We start from the raw sequence: 18729 nt of genomic DNA, 5'->3' as shown, positions 1-18729 counted from the left end.
TTGTGAAGTGTGAGTTCACATGCAACCTATACCTTTGTTTGCCAATTGAAAATGGTTGCTAAGGGCTGTGGAATCAGGATGACCAATCAGAAGCTGCAATTTCTGTAATATCATGGAAACCATGGATTCTGATTGGTTCTCTGGATGACATGTCCCTTTGCCATTTCACAGACTCAGATTATCGTTTTTATTTACAGAAAACATGCTGTATCATGATCAGGTTTTTTTTTTTTTTCCCCAACTTTATAATAGACAGCTTTATTTTGTTGTCTGATTATTAAACCTATAAATCAAAATATGTCCCATATGGTTCTGATAATTTTCATTATTGATTAACAAAGTTTTAATGTATATGTTTCTACTTCTATAGCTGCTCCAAAACAGAGTGGATTAACCAGTGGTACATATGGTAAGAGAAAACCCCTAATTTCTTCCTCTTAAAATAAGTAACAAAAATAAGATATAAATGGCACAAGCACAGATGGGGTGTATTGGCAATTAGATTAGGGTCCAATATGACCCGGGGGATTTTGGCAGTTGTGTTCATCTCGTGTCCAGTGTTCAGCCTCACTACAACCTGTTCATCACCAGCCAGAGGTATAAACAATGCTTTCTAACAACTAGATGAAGTCTCATGATAAGAACCAAGTAGAGATGACCCCATGCCAATAAACTAGGGGCACTCGCTTGCTAAGAGACCAGACACCTTTTCCCATATGATTATTACCTAGCCAGGGGTACTCATAATAAACTAGCTATAGGTGCCTACATGATAATAAAACAAGTAACAACCTGTATGATTAATTATCAGCTGTATGGGCCACATGATTATATACCAGCCAGAGATGCCCACAAGAGTATCCTATAGATTGTTATTACCCAGCCTCATTTCATTACTGTGTTATTCCCAATTGTATAGCACAAATGGAATGTGCTGGCACTATATACATGTTAAATAATAATAATAATAATAATAATAATAATAATAATAACAACAACAACAACAAATACTAGTCATATGTCTCCACATGATTACATAATAGCCAGCAGAGAGGCCTACATTACTACATGCCCACCAGCAGAGTACACCTTTTAAATACCTATCTACCTGCAGGGGTTCCAATATGATTGCATGCCATTCAGTAGAGGTGCCTTAATGATTATATAGTAGCTACATGGAGTCCATATGATCAGTGCCGTTTCTAGCGGCGAGCGAGCCGTGCAACCGCACGGGGCGCCCGCCGCGGCACTTTGTGACTCCTTATCTCCTCTCCCCGAGCGCTCCTGCTCGGGGGGCGGAGTTTCGCGGTATGACGCGTTTGCGTCGTGACGTCACGACGCAAACGCGTCATTCCGTGAAACTCCGCCCCCCGAGCAGGAGCGCTCGGGGAGAGGAGATAAGAAGATACGCATGGAAGGAGGAGGCGGCCGGCGCGAGGGACGTGAGGCGGCGGGACCGAAGAGCGGGAAGATGTAAGTATCCTCTCTCTCTTTCTCCCTCTTCCTTCCCCCCCACTTGAAACCTGCCTGCCGCACTGTGTAAAATGGGGACACCTGCCTATGGGGATACCTGCCTGCTGCACTGTATAAAATGGGGACACCTGCATATGGGGTTGCCTGCCGCACTGTATAAAATGGGGACACCTGCCTATGGGGTTGCCTGCCGCACTGTATAAAATGGGGACACCTGCCTATGGGGTTGCCTGCTGCACTGTATAAAATGGGGACACCTGCCTATGGGGTTGCCTGCCGCACTGTATAAAATGGGGACACCTGCCTATGGGGTTGCCTGCCGCACTGTATAAAATGGGGACACCTGCCTATGGGGTTGCCTGCCGCACTGTATAAAATGGGGACACCAGCCTATGGGGTTGCCTGCCGCACTGTATAAAATGGGGACACCTGCCTATGGGGTTGCCTGCCGCACTGTATAAAATGGGGACACCTGCCTATGGGGTTGCCTGCCGCACTGTGTAAAATGGGGACACCTGCCTGCCGCACTGTGTAAAATGGGAACACCTGCCTGTCGCACTGTGTAAAATGGGGACACCTGCCTATGGGGTTGCCTGCCGCACTGTATAAAATGGGGACACCTGCCTATGGGGTTGCCTGCCGCACTGTGTAAAATGGGGACACCTGCCTGCCGCACTGTGTAAAATGGGAACACCTGCCTGCCGCACTGTATAAAATGGGGACACCTGCCTATGGGGTTGCCTGCCGCACTGTGTAAAATGGGGACACCTGCCTGCCGCACTGTGTAAAATGGGGACACCTGCCTGCCGGACTGTGTAAAATGGGGACACCTGCCTGCCGGACTGTGTAAAATGGGGACACCTGCCTGCCGCACTGTGTAAAATGGGGATACCTGCCTGCCGCACTGTGTAAAATGGGGGCACCTGCCTGCGTACTGTGTAAAATGGTGATATCTGCCTGCCGCACTGTGTAAAATGGGTATACCTGCCTACCGTACTGTGTAAAATGGGGATACCTGCCTACCGTACTGTGTAAAATGGGGATACCTGCCTACCGCACTTTGTAAAATGGGGACACCTGCCTGCCGCGCTGTGTAAAAAGGCGGACACCTGCCTGTCGCGCTGTGTAATATGGGGACACTTGCCTGCTGTAATGTGTAAAAAGGGGACTTTTTTTTTTTTTTTTCCTGTGGTGGGTGTGATGATATCAGACGAGGCTGCGCCCCCTTTAATGAGACCACACCCATTCTAATCAGGCCACACCCTTGTCGGGAGCGCGCGCGCCTTCGGCGTGCGCATGCTTTTTCTTTTTACGGCTATATGGGGGGGGGGGGGCGCATTTTGAAATCTCGCACTGGGAGCCAAATTGTCTAGAAACGGCCCTGCATATGATTATATACCAGTCAAATAAGGAGGCCTTATGACTGTTTGACTTAAGTTCCCACATGTTCACATAACTACCAGAGATGACTACATGATAAAGTACAAGCTACAGATGTATCAAATCACTCCAAATAGTCATGTTTAGCAAGTTGCTTTGCTTTTGACAAAGCCACACTACAATGGTTGCCAGGCAAGCAGTACTAACTTGCCATGGGACTTGTAGTTTTTTTTTTTTTTAAAGTGTGCCCCCCACCCGTTAACCAGCACTAGCACTTACAGTTTGATGCTGGTTACTCCAAAATTAGGAGGAAAACCCTTCATGCCATTCCCCTAATTTTGAGGTAAAATAAAACAACTGATAAATGAAATAAAATAATAAAACAAACACAACAAAACTGTAGATTCAGTCTTCTTTCATTACATACTTACCTGTCCCGTTGTCATAAAGTACTGTAGCCCACAAGGACTTTTTGAGGTCAAGCCGTGGGAACGACTACAACCTCTGTGACTCAGACACGCCCTTGTGACATATTTATAACTCCTGTGTACCCCAAATGGCACAGTCATGACAGTCTTTCTGCAGTATCATTGTGCGTCACATTTTGCAACTTTTATCAATCTGTCGCAAAGATGTGATTTTGTCAGTAAAGGATATCCCTGTTCAGTGTGGTGTTTTAATGACCAGTTGAAATGCAGGTACTGTAAGACGTGTAAAGTACTCACGCGTAAAGTGCGCAAGATCTGTGAAAAAGGCTTGACTAACGTGCATATATTTGTACTGTATGATTAGTGCAGCACTGAGCTGCAGATTGTGATGGTAGTAGGAAACTGTACATTTGTCGCACGATAGTTCACTGCTTATTGTTGTGGAATTAGCCACAGTGCTGTAGCAGAAAGTCTTTTTTCTGTGTGGGACTAGAAATAATTTGTTTATCTACAGTATGGGCCTGATTCAAAGGCGTATACAACCTGATTTCTGTGCACGTGCTGTGATGGTTTTGCCATGGTAGTCCCAGAGAGGATTTAAGGGGTCTATTTACTAAGACTTGGATGGAGGTAAAGTTGACGGTGATAAAGTACCAGCCAATCAGCTCCTAACTGTCATTTTTCAACCATCCTGTGACATGGCAATTAGGAGCTAATTGTCTAGCACTTTATCTCCATCTACTTTATCTCCATCCAAGGCTTATTAAATAGACCCATTAAAATAAAGTATTACACAGTCAGGGACCGTTTGGGGGAGGTAACAAAATGGCAGCAAAAACTCAGGCATGTTGTGACTGTTTGGGGGCATGTCTGAGCCTGTGATTGCGATCACATACACAGTTACAATGTCTACGGCCTCTTACTTCATGTGGCCATGCTGCATGATCATAAGGCCACTCAGAACTATCATAATTAACTCATCTGTGATGGGTGCTGCATGTTTGTACACAGCCGCTGTGATTTGCAAAGCCACCTAGGGCGTCCCAATACAAATTCAGACTGCAACGACATTTGCATATTTTCGCACAGCCACTGCATACAGATTTATAGCTGTGAATGCATTTGCGTACATCTGAATGATGGCAAATACATTCAGTATCACACAGGAGCTGCATAGTTTTGCTGTTTGTAAACTGGCATTACACTGTGTAGCAACAGTATACCATATTGCATCTTGACAAGCCAATGTACAGTATCTTGTGTTGTGAAGCACAGAAAATAAGAATTTACTTACCGATAATTCTATTTCTCGTAGTCCGTAGTGGATGCTGGGGACTCCGTCAGGACCATGGGGTTTAGCGGCTCCGCAGGAGACAGGGCACAATAATAAAAGCTTTAGGATCAGGTGGTGTGCACTGGCTCCTCCCCCTATGACCCTCCTCCAAGCCTCAGTTAGGATACTGTGCCCGGACGAGCGTGCATAATAAGGAAGGATATTGAATCCCGGGTAAGACTCATACCAGCCACACCAATTACACCGTACAACCTGTGATCTGAACCCAGTTAACAGTATGATAACAACGAAGGAGCCTCTGAAAAGATGGCTCACAACAAGAATAACCCGATTTTTGTAACAATAACTATGTACAAGTATTGCAGACAATCCGCACTTGGGATGGGCGCCCAGCATCCACTACGGACTACGAGAAATAGAATTATCGGTAAGTAAATTCTTATTTTCTCTAACGTCCTAAGTGGATGCTGGGGACTCCGTCAGGACCATGGGGATTATACCAAAGCTCCCAAACGGGCGGGAGAGTGCGGATGACTCTGCAGCACCGAATGAGAGAACTCCAGGTCCTCCTCAGTCAGGGTGTGCCCCTGACCAAGTAGCAGCTCGGCAAAGTTGTAAAGCCGAGACCCCTCGGGCAGCCGCCCAAGATGAGCCCACTTCCTTGTGGAATGGGCTTTTACTGATTTTGGCTGTGGCAAGCCTGCCACAGAATGTGCAAGCTGAATTGTACTACAAATCCAGCGAGCAATCGTCTGCTTAGCAGCAGGAAACACCCATCTTGTTGGGTGCATACAGGCTAAACAGCGAGTCAGATTTTCTGACTCCAGTCGTCCTGGAAACATATATTTTCAGGGCCCTGACAACGTCAAGTAACTTGGAGTCCTCCAAGTCCCTAGTAGCCGCAGGTACCACAATAGGTTGGTTCATGTGAAAAACAGAAAACACCTTAAGGAGAAATTGAGGACGAGTCCTCAATTCTGCCCTGTCAGAATGAAAAATTAAGTAAGGGCTTTTATATGATAAAGCCGCCCATTCTGACACACGCCTGGCTGAAGCCAGGGCTAATAGAATCTTCACCTTCCATGTGAAATATTTTAATTCCACAGTGGTGAGTGGATCAAACCAATGTGACTTTAGGAAACTCAAAACAACATTGAGATCCCAAGGTGCCACTGGGGGCACAAAAGGAGGCTGTATATGCAGTACCCCTTTTACAAATGTCTGAACTTCAGGCACTGAAGGCAGTTCTTTCTGGAAGAAATTCGACAGGGTCGAAATTTGAACCTTAATGGACCCTAATTTTAGGCCCATAGACAGTCCTGTTTTCAGGAAATGTAGGAACGACCCAGTTGGAATTCCTCTGTAGGGACCTTCTTGGCCTCACACCACGCAACATATTTTCGCCAAATGCGGTGAAAATGTTTTGCGGTTACATCCTTCCTGGCTTCGACCAGGGTAGGGATGACTTCATCTGGAATGCCCTTTCAGGATCCGGCGTTCAACTGCCATGCCGTCAAACGCAGCCGCGGTAAGTCTTGGAACAGACAAGGCCCCTGCTGGAGCAGGTCCTTTCTTAAAGGTAGAGGCCACGGTTCTTCCGTGAGCATCTCTTGAAGTTCCGGGTACCAAGTCCTTCTTGACCCATCCGGAACCACGAGTATCGTTCTTACTCATCTCCTTCTTATGATTCTCAGTACTTTTGGTATGAGATGCATAGGAGGGAACACATACCCTGACTGGTACACCCACAGTGTTACCAGAGCGTCCACCGCTATTGCCTGAGGGTCCCTTGACCTGGCGCAATATTTGTCTAGTTTTTTTGTTCAGGCGGGACGCCAACATGTCCACCTTTGGTTTTTCCCAACGGTTTATAATCATGTGGAAGACTTCCCGCTGAAGTCCCCACTCTCCCGGGTGGAGGTTATGCCTGCTGAGGAAGTCTGCTTCCCAGTTTTCCACTCCCGGAATTAACACTGCTGAGAGTGTTATCACATGATTTTTCGCCCAGCGAAGAATCCTTGCAGTTTCTGCCATTTCCCTCCTGCTTCATGTGCCGCCCTGTCTGTTTACGTGGGCGACTGCCGTGATGTTGTCCCACTGGATCAACACCGGCTGACCTTGAAGCAGAGGTCTTGCTAAGCTTAGAGCCTTGTAAATTGCCCTTAGCTCCAGTATATTTATGTGGAGAGAAGTCTCCAGACTTGATCACACTCCCTGGAAATTTTTTCCTTGTGTGACTGCTCCCCAGCCACTCAGGCTGGCATCCGTGGTCACCAGGACCCAGTCCTGAATGTCGAATCTGCGGCCCTTTCATAGATGAGCACTCTGCAGCCACCGCAGAAGAAAACACCCTTGTCCTTGGAGACAGGGTTATCCGCTGATGCATCTGAAGATGCGATCCGGACCATTTTCCCAGCAGATTCCACTGAAAGGTTCTTGCGTGAAATCTACCGAATGGGATCGCTTTGTAAGAAACCACCATTTTTCACAGGACCCTTGTGCAATGATGCACTGATACTTTTCCTGGTTTTAGGAGGTTCCTGACTAGCTCGGATAACTCCCTGGCCTTCTTCTCCGGGAGAAAACATCCTTTTCTGGACTGTGTCCAGAATCATTCCTAGGAACATTAGACGTGTCGTCGGAAAAAGCTGCGATTTTGGAATATTTAGAATCCACTCGTGCTGTCGTAGAACTACTTGAGATAGTGCTACTCCGACCGCCAACTGTTCTCTGGACCTTGCCCTTATCAGGAAAGCGTCCATCTTTCTTTTAGGAAGAATCATCATTTCGGCCATTACCATGGTAAAGACCCGGGGTGCCGTGGACAATCCAAACGGCAGCGTCTGAACTGATAGTGACAGTTCTGTACCACGAACCTGAGATACCCTTGGTGAGAAGGGCAAAATTTGGACATGTAGGTAAGCGTCCCCGATATCCAGTGACACCATATCGTCCTGGTTCGCTATCACTGCTCTGAGTGACTCCATCTTGATTTGAACCCTTGTATGTAATTGTTCAAATCTTTTAGATCTCACCGAGCCGTTTGGCTTCAGTACCACAATATAGTGTGGAATAATACCCCTTCCCTTGTTGTAGGAGGGGTACTTTGATTATCACCTGCTGGGAATACAGCCTGTGAATTTTTTTCCCAATACTGCCTCCCTGTCGGAGGGAGACGTTGGTAAAGCAGACTTCAGGAACTTGTGAGGGGAAGATGTCTCGAATTTCCAATGTACACCTGGGATACTACGTGTAGGATCCAGGAGTCCACTTGCGAGTGAGCCCACTGCGTGCTGAAACTCTTGAGATGACCCCCCACCGCACCTGAGTCCGCTTGTATGGCCCCAGCGTCATGCTGCGGACTTGGCAGAAGCTGTGGAGGACTTCTGTTCCTGGGAATGGGCTGCCTGCTGCAGTCTTCTTCCCTTTCCTCTAACCCTGGGCAGATATGACTGGCCTTTTGCCCGCCTGCCTTTATGGGTACGAAAGGACTGAGACTGAAAAGACTGTGTCCTTTTCTGCTGAGATGTGACTTGGGGTAACAAAAGTGGATTTTCCAGCTGTTGCCATGGCCACCAGGTCCGATGGACCGCCCCTTTATACGGCAATACTTCCATGTGCCGTCTGGAATCTGCATCACCTGACCACTGTCATGTCTATAAACATCGTCTGGCAGATATGGACATCACATCTACTCTTGATGCCAGAATGCGCATCTCGCATATATAGAAATGCATCCTTAAAATGCTCTATAGTCAATAAAATATTGTTCCTGTCAAGGGTATCAATATTTTCAGTCAGGAAATCCGACCAAGCCCCCCCAGCGCTGCACATCCAGGCTGAGGCGATTGCTGGTCGTAGTATAACACCAGTATGTGTGTATATACTTTTTAGGATATTTTTCAGCTTCCTATCAGCTGGCTCTTTGAGGGCGGCCGTATCTGGAGACGGTAACGCCACTTGTTTTTATAAGCGTGTGAGCGCCTTATCCACTCTAAGGTGTGTTTCCCAACTCGCCCTCACTTCTGGCGGGAAAGGGTATACCTCCAATAATTTTCTATCGGAGGAAACCCACGTATCATCACACACTTTAATTTATCTGATTCAGGAAAAACTACAAGTAGATTATTCCCACCCTACATAATACCCTTATTTGTGGTACTTGTAGTATCAGAAATATGTAACACCTCCTTCATTGCCCTTAACATGTAACGTGTGGCCCTAAAGGAAAATACGTTTGTTTCTTCACCGTCGACACTGAAGTCAGTGTCCGTGTCTGTGTCTGTGTCGACCAACTGAGGTAAATGGGCATTTTTACAAGCCCCTGACGGTGTCTGAGACGCCTGGACAGGTACTAATTTGTTTGCCGGCCGTCTCATGTCGTCAACCGACCTTGCATCGTGTTGACATTATCACGTAATTCCTAAATAAGCCATCCATTCCGGTGTCGACTCCCTAGAGAGTGACATCACCAATACAGGCAATTTGCTCCGCCTCCTCACCAACATCGTCCTCCTACATGTCGACACACACGTACCGACACACAGCACACACACAGGGAATGCTCTGATAGAGGACAGGACCCCACTAGCCCTTTGGGGAGACAGAGGGAGAGTTTGCCAGCACACACCAAAAACGCTATAATTATACAGGGACAACCCCTTATACAAGTGTTTTCCCTTATAGCATTTTCACATATGTAATCATATCGCCAAATAAGTGCCCCCCCTCTCTGTTTTAACCCTGTTTCTGTAGTGCAGTGCAGGGGAGAGCCTGGGAGCATTCCTCACAGCAGAGCTGAGCAGGAAAATGGCGCCGTGTGCTGAGGAGAATAGGCCCCGCCCCCTAAAACGGCGGGCTCTTCTCCCGGAGTTTGTGAGATCTGGCAGGGGTTAAATACATCCATATAGCCTCAAGGGCTATATGTGATGTATTTTAGCCATAAAAAAGGTATAATACATTGCTGCCCAGGGCGCCCCCCCCCAGCGCCCTGCACCCTCAGTGACCGCTGGTATGAAGTGTGCTGACAACAATGGCGCACAGCTGCAGTGCTGTGCGCTACCTTATGAAGACTGAAAGTCTTCTGCCGCCTGTTTCTGGACCTCTGGACCTCTTCAACTTCGGCATCTGCAAGGGGGGTCGGCGGCACGGCTCCGGGACGAACCCCAGGGTGAGACCTGTGTTCCGACTCCCTCTGGAGCTAATGGTGTCCAGTAGCCTAAGAAGCAAATCCATCCTGCACGCAGGTGAGTTTACTTCTCTCCCCTAAGTCCCTCGTAGCAGTGAGCCTGTTGCCAGCAGGACTCACTGAAAATAAAAAACCTAACTTAAACTTTTATTCTAAGCAGCTCAGGAGAGCCACCTAGATTGCACCCTTCTCGGCCGGGCACAAAAATCTAACTGAGGCTTGGAGGAGGGTCATAGGGGGAGGAGCCAGTGCACACCACCTGATCCTAAAGCTTTTATTATTGTGCCCTGTCTCCTGCGGAGCCGCTAAACCCCATGGTCCTGACGGAGTCCCCAGCATCCACTTAGGACGTTAGAGAAACAACAGGTAAACGAGAACACGCCTGTATAGAATTGCTAACATAAGTGTATATAATCAAGCAGTGTCTACTTGACTAGCCCATTCATTTGACGATATAGTACTAGAAACAAGACTGGCCATTGCATTGTGCCACTTATTTAGCTTTATATGTTTTGCATTGAATCCCTTTTACTTAAACCTCACACGTCAGATGCTTCCACGCGCCACTCAAGCACACTTATCTTATGAAATAAAGACACCACAACTGTAGTTGGCGTGAAAGGGGTCAGCTTTTATTTTCTGACTGAGAGGGAGGCCTATTAAATACTAAAACTAAAATGCAAAACTAAAGGTGGCGAGGAGAAGAACGGTTAAACATAATAAATGTAACACGGGTGATAAACATTATAATACATAAAAACAAGCAGTAAAAAACATATGTGTTAGGGAGCCTCCTGCCCCAGATGTTCCGGGATTGGCCTGCTGCCTCCATCCCAGACATCGAAAATCAAAAATCCAAGGACAGGGGTCGACCTTCTGCCACTACCCCTGTCCCCCAACGGTTGCAGGGACGGAGGTACGCTCCGCCCCTACGGGATAAAAGTTGGGCCACCGGCCCCGACATCCACATATGTTTTATACTAATTATATGGACCCACTTGTCAAAATGATGCCCGTAAACTAATTCTAAAAGATATAAATTACCTATAAATACACCCAAACTGACTAACTGTGAACTCATCATTAAATTTAAGTAACCGTTCAGAAAACCGGCCACCGAAAGCCGACACAAAGAACCCAATAGTAAAACCAAAACCAACTCTGTTTTGTTTTTTGGGGCGGGAGGGCGGGCTGCGTGAAGACACTGAAAGAGGCAGGAAATGGTGGATTAGCCACCTATATCCAGGCTGTACAGCCCCTATCCACAATCCGGCCAATGGCCTCCCGGTTCCTGCCTCAACGTTCCTCCCACTACAAAAACATTAACCCCTTGCAGGCCAAAGTGATGCACCGAGCAGCGCTCTGCAAGCACGGACGGTGTGTTTATGCTGCTGCTGTCATATTATATTCCTTACGCAGTCTTAAACCTCACACGTCAGATGCTTCCACGCGCCACTCAAGCACACTTATCTTATGAAATAAAGACACCACAACTGTAGTTGGCGTGAAAGGGGTCAGCTTTTATTTTCTGACTGAGAGGGAGGCCTATTAAATACTAAAACTAAAATGCAGACTTCCCTCTCTAACTAAAGGTGGCGAGGAGAAGAACGGTTAAACATAATAAATGTAACATGGGTGATAAACATTATAATACATAAAAACAAGCAGTAAAAAACATATGTGTTAGGGAGCCTCCTGCCCCAGATGTTCCGGGATTGGCCTGCTGCCTCCATCCCAGACATCGAAAATCAAAAATCCAAGGACAGGGGTCGACCTTCTGCCACTACCCCTGTCCCCCAACGGTTGCAGGGACGGAGGTACGCTCCGCCCCTACGGGATAAAAGTTGGGCCACCGGCCCCGACATCCACATATGTTTTATACTAATTATATGGACCCACTTGTCAAAATGATGCCCGTAAACTAATTCTAAAAGATATAAATTACCTGTAAATACACCCAAACTGACTAACTGTGAACTCATCATTAAATTTAAGTAACCGTTCAGAAAACCGGCCAACTGCCAGGTTACCAACCTGCCACCGCCACCGAACTAAAAAACCCACACAACAAAAACAGAAAAACTAACTAGAGAGACGTAAGAAAGCACAAAAGAAAACCAAATGAACTATCAAAAGGAAAGAACTATCTAAAGGGACCTAAGAATGTGAATAATGTCCTCCAGGAAGATCAGCATGCCAGCCGGGGACAAATGCACCCCGTCAGACCGGTATTGTGTCGGATCACGGTAGGAAATACCACCGTGCGGCACAACCAGCCCGCCATGCTGGAGGACAGCATGACCAACGACCGAATTGACCCTCCTCCGAACCAGGTCAATCGCCCCGGGGTTAAAGGCTCCGCGCCAAGACCGCCGGGGAACGATGTCCGACCAGAGGATGAGGCAAAACGGCCAGTCAGCCATGAGTTCCAGTAGCTGGCACCTGATTTCGAGGCGAATGTCGAGCCCAGTGCGGCGTACCAGATCATTGCCCCCCAGATGCAAGACCAAAATCAGGGGGTACCCAAATCGGCCAACTGCCGCCCGAAGCCAGTCCCGCAGGCCATCCCAGCGGAGGCCTCTACGCCCCAACCAGCGCACAGCCTGCAGCTCCGGAAACCGTGCGGTGTCGCAGGCCAGAGCCGACACGGACAGCCAATAGATGTAGGAATGGCCGACAAACCATAGAAAATGCGGATCTAACCGCCGCCCTGCAAAAGAAGGTGTGACTAAGGTTAGGAATTAAATAAATAAGGTATGTAAATGAGAAACCTGACTGCAGCCCTAACGGGGAGGGAGTGGGGGGAGGGGGGGGGGCGCCCAATTTAACTTGAGGCAAAAACAAAACTTCGTTAGCCGGCAAAAGCCGAAATTAAAACCAACGATAAAACAAAAATTCCTCAAGGCCCCCGCAATCACAAAGTGCAACTGCGACGAGCGGCTAGAACTCAAAGGGGCGCACTGGGAGGAAAAGGCCTGATATAGCGTCTGACTGCACCAGACCTCCACCTACCCAGTGCCCGGACTTCGACCTCAGACCAACCCGCCGCAGCGGCAGCTGAAGCAGCGCCGATGCGGAAAGAGTGAGTCCCATAGTCGGCCGGAGATAGACCCAGGTACAAAATACAACGCCCCAAAACCGACCGGAATTGATATCTGGTCAACGGGGAGCCGTCACTATGGACGAGCCACCCGGTGGGCGTTGGAGGCCGTATGGACGAATATGCCCGGGCCGCGGAAACTGGACAAATGCCCCGCGCACGAGCCGGACCCATTCGAACCCACTGCCCCCTGCCGGCTACGTCAGTCTTGGAGCGCTGAATCCTGCACCATAAACCGTCGGGGCGGATGACGACGTGGGCCTCCAGCATGGGCGAGACCGAAGCCCGAGAGACGGACACCAGCTCACCCACCCTGAACGCACCGTGGAAGGCCATAGTAAAGGCCGCCCGGAAGAGGCGAACCTCGTATCCCGAAAAGCAAATGCTCTGTAGGGATCCCAAAATCCGCCTCAGCAAAGCACCGGTGATCGGCTGGCGAGTATCTGGGAGGGGCGGGGTGGCCCGAGCCCAACCTTTCAACACCCGCCGGAGGAAAAAGGACTTCGTAAAATCCGCTTCCCCCCGCAGCTGCAGAAAGTAAGATATACCTACCAGAACCCTGTTAACAGACGCCCGCGAAATCCCGTCGGAGTACAGAACCCAGATGTAATCTAAAAGTAAATCATGAGAGGTCTTACCACACTGGCCTCTCTCCAGGAGGAAGCGACACCACCGCTCCCAGGCGGCCCGATAGGCCGCAAAAGTTGCAGGGGCCAATGATCTGTGGGCTAACGCCTCCAATCCGGGTGGATGACCTGCCACACAGAAGCAGGACATAATTCCCCATGGAGGAGAGCTGCAGGAGCCAAGCGCCTAAATCGCTGCAAATCGCCGCGTGACAGGGCATCTGCAATTTCGTTACGCACGCCAGGGACATGTTTGGCTCGCAACGTAATGTTGTTGACCAAACATAACAAGACTATCTGCGCAATGACCCGCAATACCGGCAAGGACGTGGATTTTTGGCGGTTGATGGCAAAAACCACGCCCAGATTGTCGCACCAGAAGACAACATGTTTATTACGCAGGGCATCGCGCCATAATTCTAAAGCGACCAGAATAGGAAAAATTTCCAGCAACAGCATGTTCGTAGTGAGGCCCCTGCGAAGCCAGGCATGCGGCCAAGGAGAGGCACACCAACGACCCGCAAAGTAAGCGCCGAACCCGAAAGCGCCGGAGGCGTCCGTGAAAAGCTCCAGGGTCGGGCTAGACACGATCACCTCCTGCCAAATACAGGTGCCGTTGAAACTAACAAGAAATTCGTCCCAAATGCTTAGATCCCGACGGATTTCGAGGGACAACCTGAGGAAATGATGCGGGCGTCTAACCCCCACGGTAGCCCGTTCCAATTTTCTACAGAAAACCCTGCCCATGGGGATCACTTTGCAAGCAAAGTTAAACAGGCCCAATAGGGATTGGGCCTGTTTGAGAGTGAGCTTGCCCGCGGACAGCGCATATATGATACCGTCACGTAAACGCAACACCTTGTCCGAAGGAAGCCTACAGAGACCCCCGACCGTATCAATCTGGATCCCGAGGTAAACCAAGGAGGCGGAGGGTCCCTCCGTCTTTTCTGGTGCAACCGGAACCCCAAAGCGTGCAAAGAGGGCCAGAGCCCCCTGCAGCAGGTTGACGCAGCGAGGGGAGTCTGAGGGGCCGATAAAAAGAAAATCGTCCAAGTAGTGGGAAATTCCCCGTTCGCCCGTTGCCTGCTGGAGACACCAGTGGAGGAAGGAACTGAATCTCTCAAAGTAGGCGCAAGAGATAGAACAACCCATAGGGAGGCACCGATCTATGTAGTAGCCATCGTCCAGCTTAAAACCCATAAACCTGAAGGCGGAAGGGTGCAGCGGAAGGAGACGAAACGCAGACTGGATGTCCAACTTACACATAACTGCCCCTGGGCCAAAAGACCGTACGGTGTCAATGGCCGAATCAAAGGACAGGTAAACGACCCTACACTGGTCAGCAGGGATAGCGTCATTAACCGAGGACCCCACAGGACAGGAAAGGTGTTGGATGAGGCGAAATTTGCCCGCTGTCTTTTTGGGCACTACGCCTACGGGGGACAAGACCAAATCTGGCAAGGGGGGTTCCCGGAAAGGGCCTATCATCCTCCCTAAGGCCACCTCCGCCTCTACCTTGTGCCGGAGCACGTCCGGAAACTCCCGAGCCGAACGCAGGTTAGTACCCACCCGTCCATGTATCGGCAAGGGGAAACCCGACGCGAAACCTAAGTGTAAAAATTGGGCGTCCCCCGACCGCGGGTATCGTCGCAGCCAGGGAATGAGCGCGCGAAGTCTAATTGGGGTGGGAGCTGTGGCTAGCGCCGGTGGCCGCGGGAGCGCGACTCTGTCGGGGCTGCGAGCCAAAAGCACTCCCGGTCCCAGGACTGGGGCAATCCTTAATGCCGTGGCCCCCGCCACATCTGATACAGGAGTGGCGAAAACTACATCGCCCCCCCAAGTCGCATTGTGCATTATTAAAAGCGAAGCATTTCCCATGCCCCGCGCGTCCTGCGCCTCCGCGAAAGCCGGCAGAACGAGCGGCAGGTTTTTTTGCCCATCGTCTTGCCGTGCCGCCGTCATCAGTGGCGGCCGAACCTTGTGTCAGTTCAGAGCACAATTCCACGTCTTTTTTACCAAAGTTATAGATCTGCCGGCCGTGTTGTTTGCGTCGGAAATCCTCGTCGTAGCGCCGCCAGGCAGACCCTTTGTACTTATGGTACAGAACGTGTATAAGAAATTGATAGCGCACCACGTTCATATGTTCATCCGGGCGCGTCTCTAGGTAACACGCCGCAAAGATCAACATGCAGCGGACCCAATTCTGGTAGGACCGCAAAGCGTCCTCGCTACCCTGCCCCTTTTTCTTAGCCGAAAGCAAGGCTTTGCGATCGTCGCTGGTAAGGGCAAAAATGTTCACATATTGGCCCTTACGGATACGGTCCCGGACCCGGGGCCTGAGTCCACGTTGTACCGCCGTATTGGCGCAGTGCACGGTGTCTGATTCCACCGATACTTGGGACGCGGACGAGGTGGAATACCGACGCTCGCGTCGTCTACGACGCTTCACCCTGTGCAAGCCACCATCTGAGGAGGACAGACCCTCCGAGGAAGTAGAGGCAAGGGAGGAATCTGTGCCCCGACGCCTGCGCCTACTGCGCTTGCCGGAAATCCTACCCGCGCTGCTACCTATGCTAGAGGCGCTGGAGCGAGTACCCGAACCCAAGCCGCTAGCGCTCCCCTTGGACCAGTCAGGGTCCGAGGAAGACTCACCTGCTCGAGAGGGAACGCCGTCCGCGCCTCCGGCTACCGAACGACTCGTGGATACACCGGCGGACTCCATTGCCGACCCGACTACCGTGGCTGGGGAGACAAAAGAGACATTGTTCCCCTGCTCCACCACCGGTCCCGCAGCCACCGGGAGCGGGGCAGAAGGGGGGGTAGTCGCACCAGGAGACAGAAGTGGAATAAGGGATTGCGCGATGCTATCCGCCAAGGAAGCGGTGGGCCGCCCCAGTCCCCCGGGTACGGAGGATAACAAGGGAGCCACCGCTGACACCACAGCGGCACAAATGGCGGACAAGACAGAGGCGTCCACCAAGGGTGCAGCCGCAGGGGCAGGTGAAGTAAGAACGGACCCCCTCCGCGAGTCACGCGCCCGACGTGAGGTACGCAAACCTCCCGTCGGGAGCAAGGATCCGGAGGATCCCTCACTGTCGGGAATCATGGCACAACCGTCTGGCTGCGCTAGACCGCGTATAGACCGCCGACCCCTCGACCGTCTACCGACCCGAGCGTCAGCCACAGGAGGAGAAGTCGGAGAGTCGTCACCACTAGAAGGGAGGAGCGCGACGTCGGACTGAGAGCTGACCGCAGAAGCGTCGGCAGTTGAAAATTGGATGCGGGGAGGGGGTGCTGGTTCGTGATCCGCCTGCGCACGCCGCCCCCTAGTGGGGTGATTAGCCGGCAGGCGCGACCCCGGCCGCTGTCTGCCAGGTGGCGCGCGGCCGCGGGAGGCGGCCGAACTACTCGCCAAGGCGGGCATCCTGGAAGGGCCCGACGCCCCGGGCCCCACCACGAAAGGGGAGGTCGGGCGGGCAGGCACACCGCGGGCGGGCGCGGGCCGCCCCCGCACGACAGGCCCCGCACTGTCTGCAACAGATAATGCCCCCCCCGCTGGCGCGGAGCGGGGGCGACGCCCCACCCCAACGCGGGAGGGCGCTGACCGCACGGGTAAGGGGGGTAGTGGCACAGAGGGGGTAAGCCTCATATGGGCCCCCCTGCTGTGCGGCATGTTTGCAGCACGCGCAGGCAGCAGTCCGGCTGCCGCGCGACCCCCCACCCGCCCACTAAAAGAGGCAGCCGTGTTGACTGGTGAGGGCCGCCGGGTGGGAGCTCCGCCCCCGCCCCACGTGACCCGCGCGGCCACCCGCTGTAAGAAGCGGCGGGGCCAGGGACGGTAAAACACCGTCCCTGGCAAGCCGCCTGAGGCTTCTCCTGCTCCCCGGCGCTCCGTCCCCCGCCGCTGATTGCAGCGGGGAAGGAGACGGGGAGGACGCACGTGGGGGAGCGCGGGCGGGCGGCCGAGCTCGGCCGCGCACAGACCTCGTCTCCCTCACAGCAGCCGCAGCAGCAGGGCTTCCCCGACCCGGCGGGACATCAGGGGAATCTAAAAGCCGGGCGGGGAGGCCAGCGCTGCGTGCTGGACGGGAAGGGGGGTTTTGCAACCCCGACATGTCCAGGGAGAGGGAAAGGCTGAGGAGTCACCGCAGGCAAGGGGGGAAAATACCCAGGCAAATAACCTCTAAGAGAGGAGGGGGACACAGTAGGAATAGAAGAGTTAGGAATAGGAATGAATGTAGAAGTAGGAATATAGGAAAGATGAGAAATGAAAAAAGAGAAGGAAAAATAAAAGTATAAATTACTGAATGAATAGATAATACTTGCACTGCCTGCGTGAAGACACTGAAAGAGGCAGGAAATGGTGGATTAGCCACCTATATCCAGGCTGTACAGCCCCTATCCACAATCCGGCCAATGGCCTCCCGGTTCCTGCCTCAACGTTCCTCCCACTACAAAAACATTAACCCCTTGCAGGCCAAAGTGATGCACCGAGCAGCGCTCTGCAAGCACGGACGGTGTGTTTATGCTGCTGCTGTCATATTATATTCCTTACGCAGTCTGTATGTCTGTTTGTGTCTCTTTCGTCTGGTAAATATTGTTTTGCCTTTATACATATGTTACTCATGTTGCACCTATATCCTTGTTCTTTCTGTGTCTCTTTTCCTTTTTTTATTTTTTACTTTTCATTCCTGTCCATTTTTCCCTGTTGCTGAATATGGTCTTCCAGTACATTAGATATGGATCCAATTAAATCACGGTTTCATACAGTTATTTTACAGTGGTTTCAGCCAATAAAAACACCATGATTTCAGGAAGTGAAGCCAGAGCAGTTTCACACCAATACATCTCCTTCAAATCCACAAAAACAAACACAGTGTCAAAACTGCATATTACTGTGTCTAAATAAATACAACAATAATTGATTCTAGATTCTAGACAGCTAAACCTTGGAGTCACAAGCCAATTTGGCAGCACTGCTCTAGTATAAACGTGTTACATATTAGAATATTAGTCACATTCCAGACAGAATAAATGGAGAGCTTTGAAGCCAGTTTAGTGTCACACAGAAGTGATGGAAACTGGGTGTGGTATGGAGGGTCGACAGTAACTAGGTCAACAGTGTCTAGGTTGACCACTACCGGTCGACAGGAACTAGGTCGACAGGGTTTCTAGGTCGACAGGGTCTCTAGATCGAGATGGTCTAGGTCGACATGAGTTTTTTTATGGGGTTTTTTGTG

General features: G+C 50.7%; 1 protein-coding gene across 1 annotated transcript in view; it reads left to right on the top strand.

Annotated features, from left to right (window-relative positions):
• TMEM52B (transmembrane protein 52B) overlaps positions 1-18729 on the top strand; it is a 75918-nt gene that overhangs the window by 3791 nt on the left and 53398 nt on the right. The window contains exon 3 of the mRNA XM_063963727.1: positions 371-409. Coding sequence (XP_063819797.1) covers positions 371-409 — 39 coding nt within the window. The remainder of the gene's footprint in view (positions 1-370; positions 410-18729) is intronic.

The sequence above is a fragment of the Pseudophryne corroboree genome, chromosome 3 (assembly GCF_028390025.1).
Source record: "Pseudophryne corroboree isolate aPseCor3 chromosome 3, aPseCor3.hap2, whole genome shotgun sequence".
Classification (NCBI taxonomy): domain Eukaryota; kingdom Metazoa; phylum Chordata; class Amphibia; order Anura; family Myobatrachidae; genus Pseudophryne; species Pseudophryne corroboree.
Note: the sequence above shows the minus strand (reverse complement) of the source record. Positions and strands in the feature narration are given on the sequence as shown.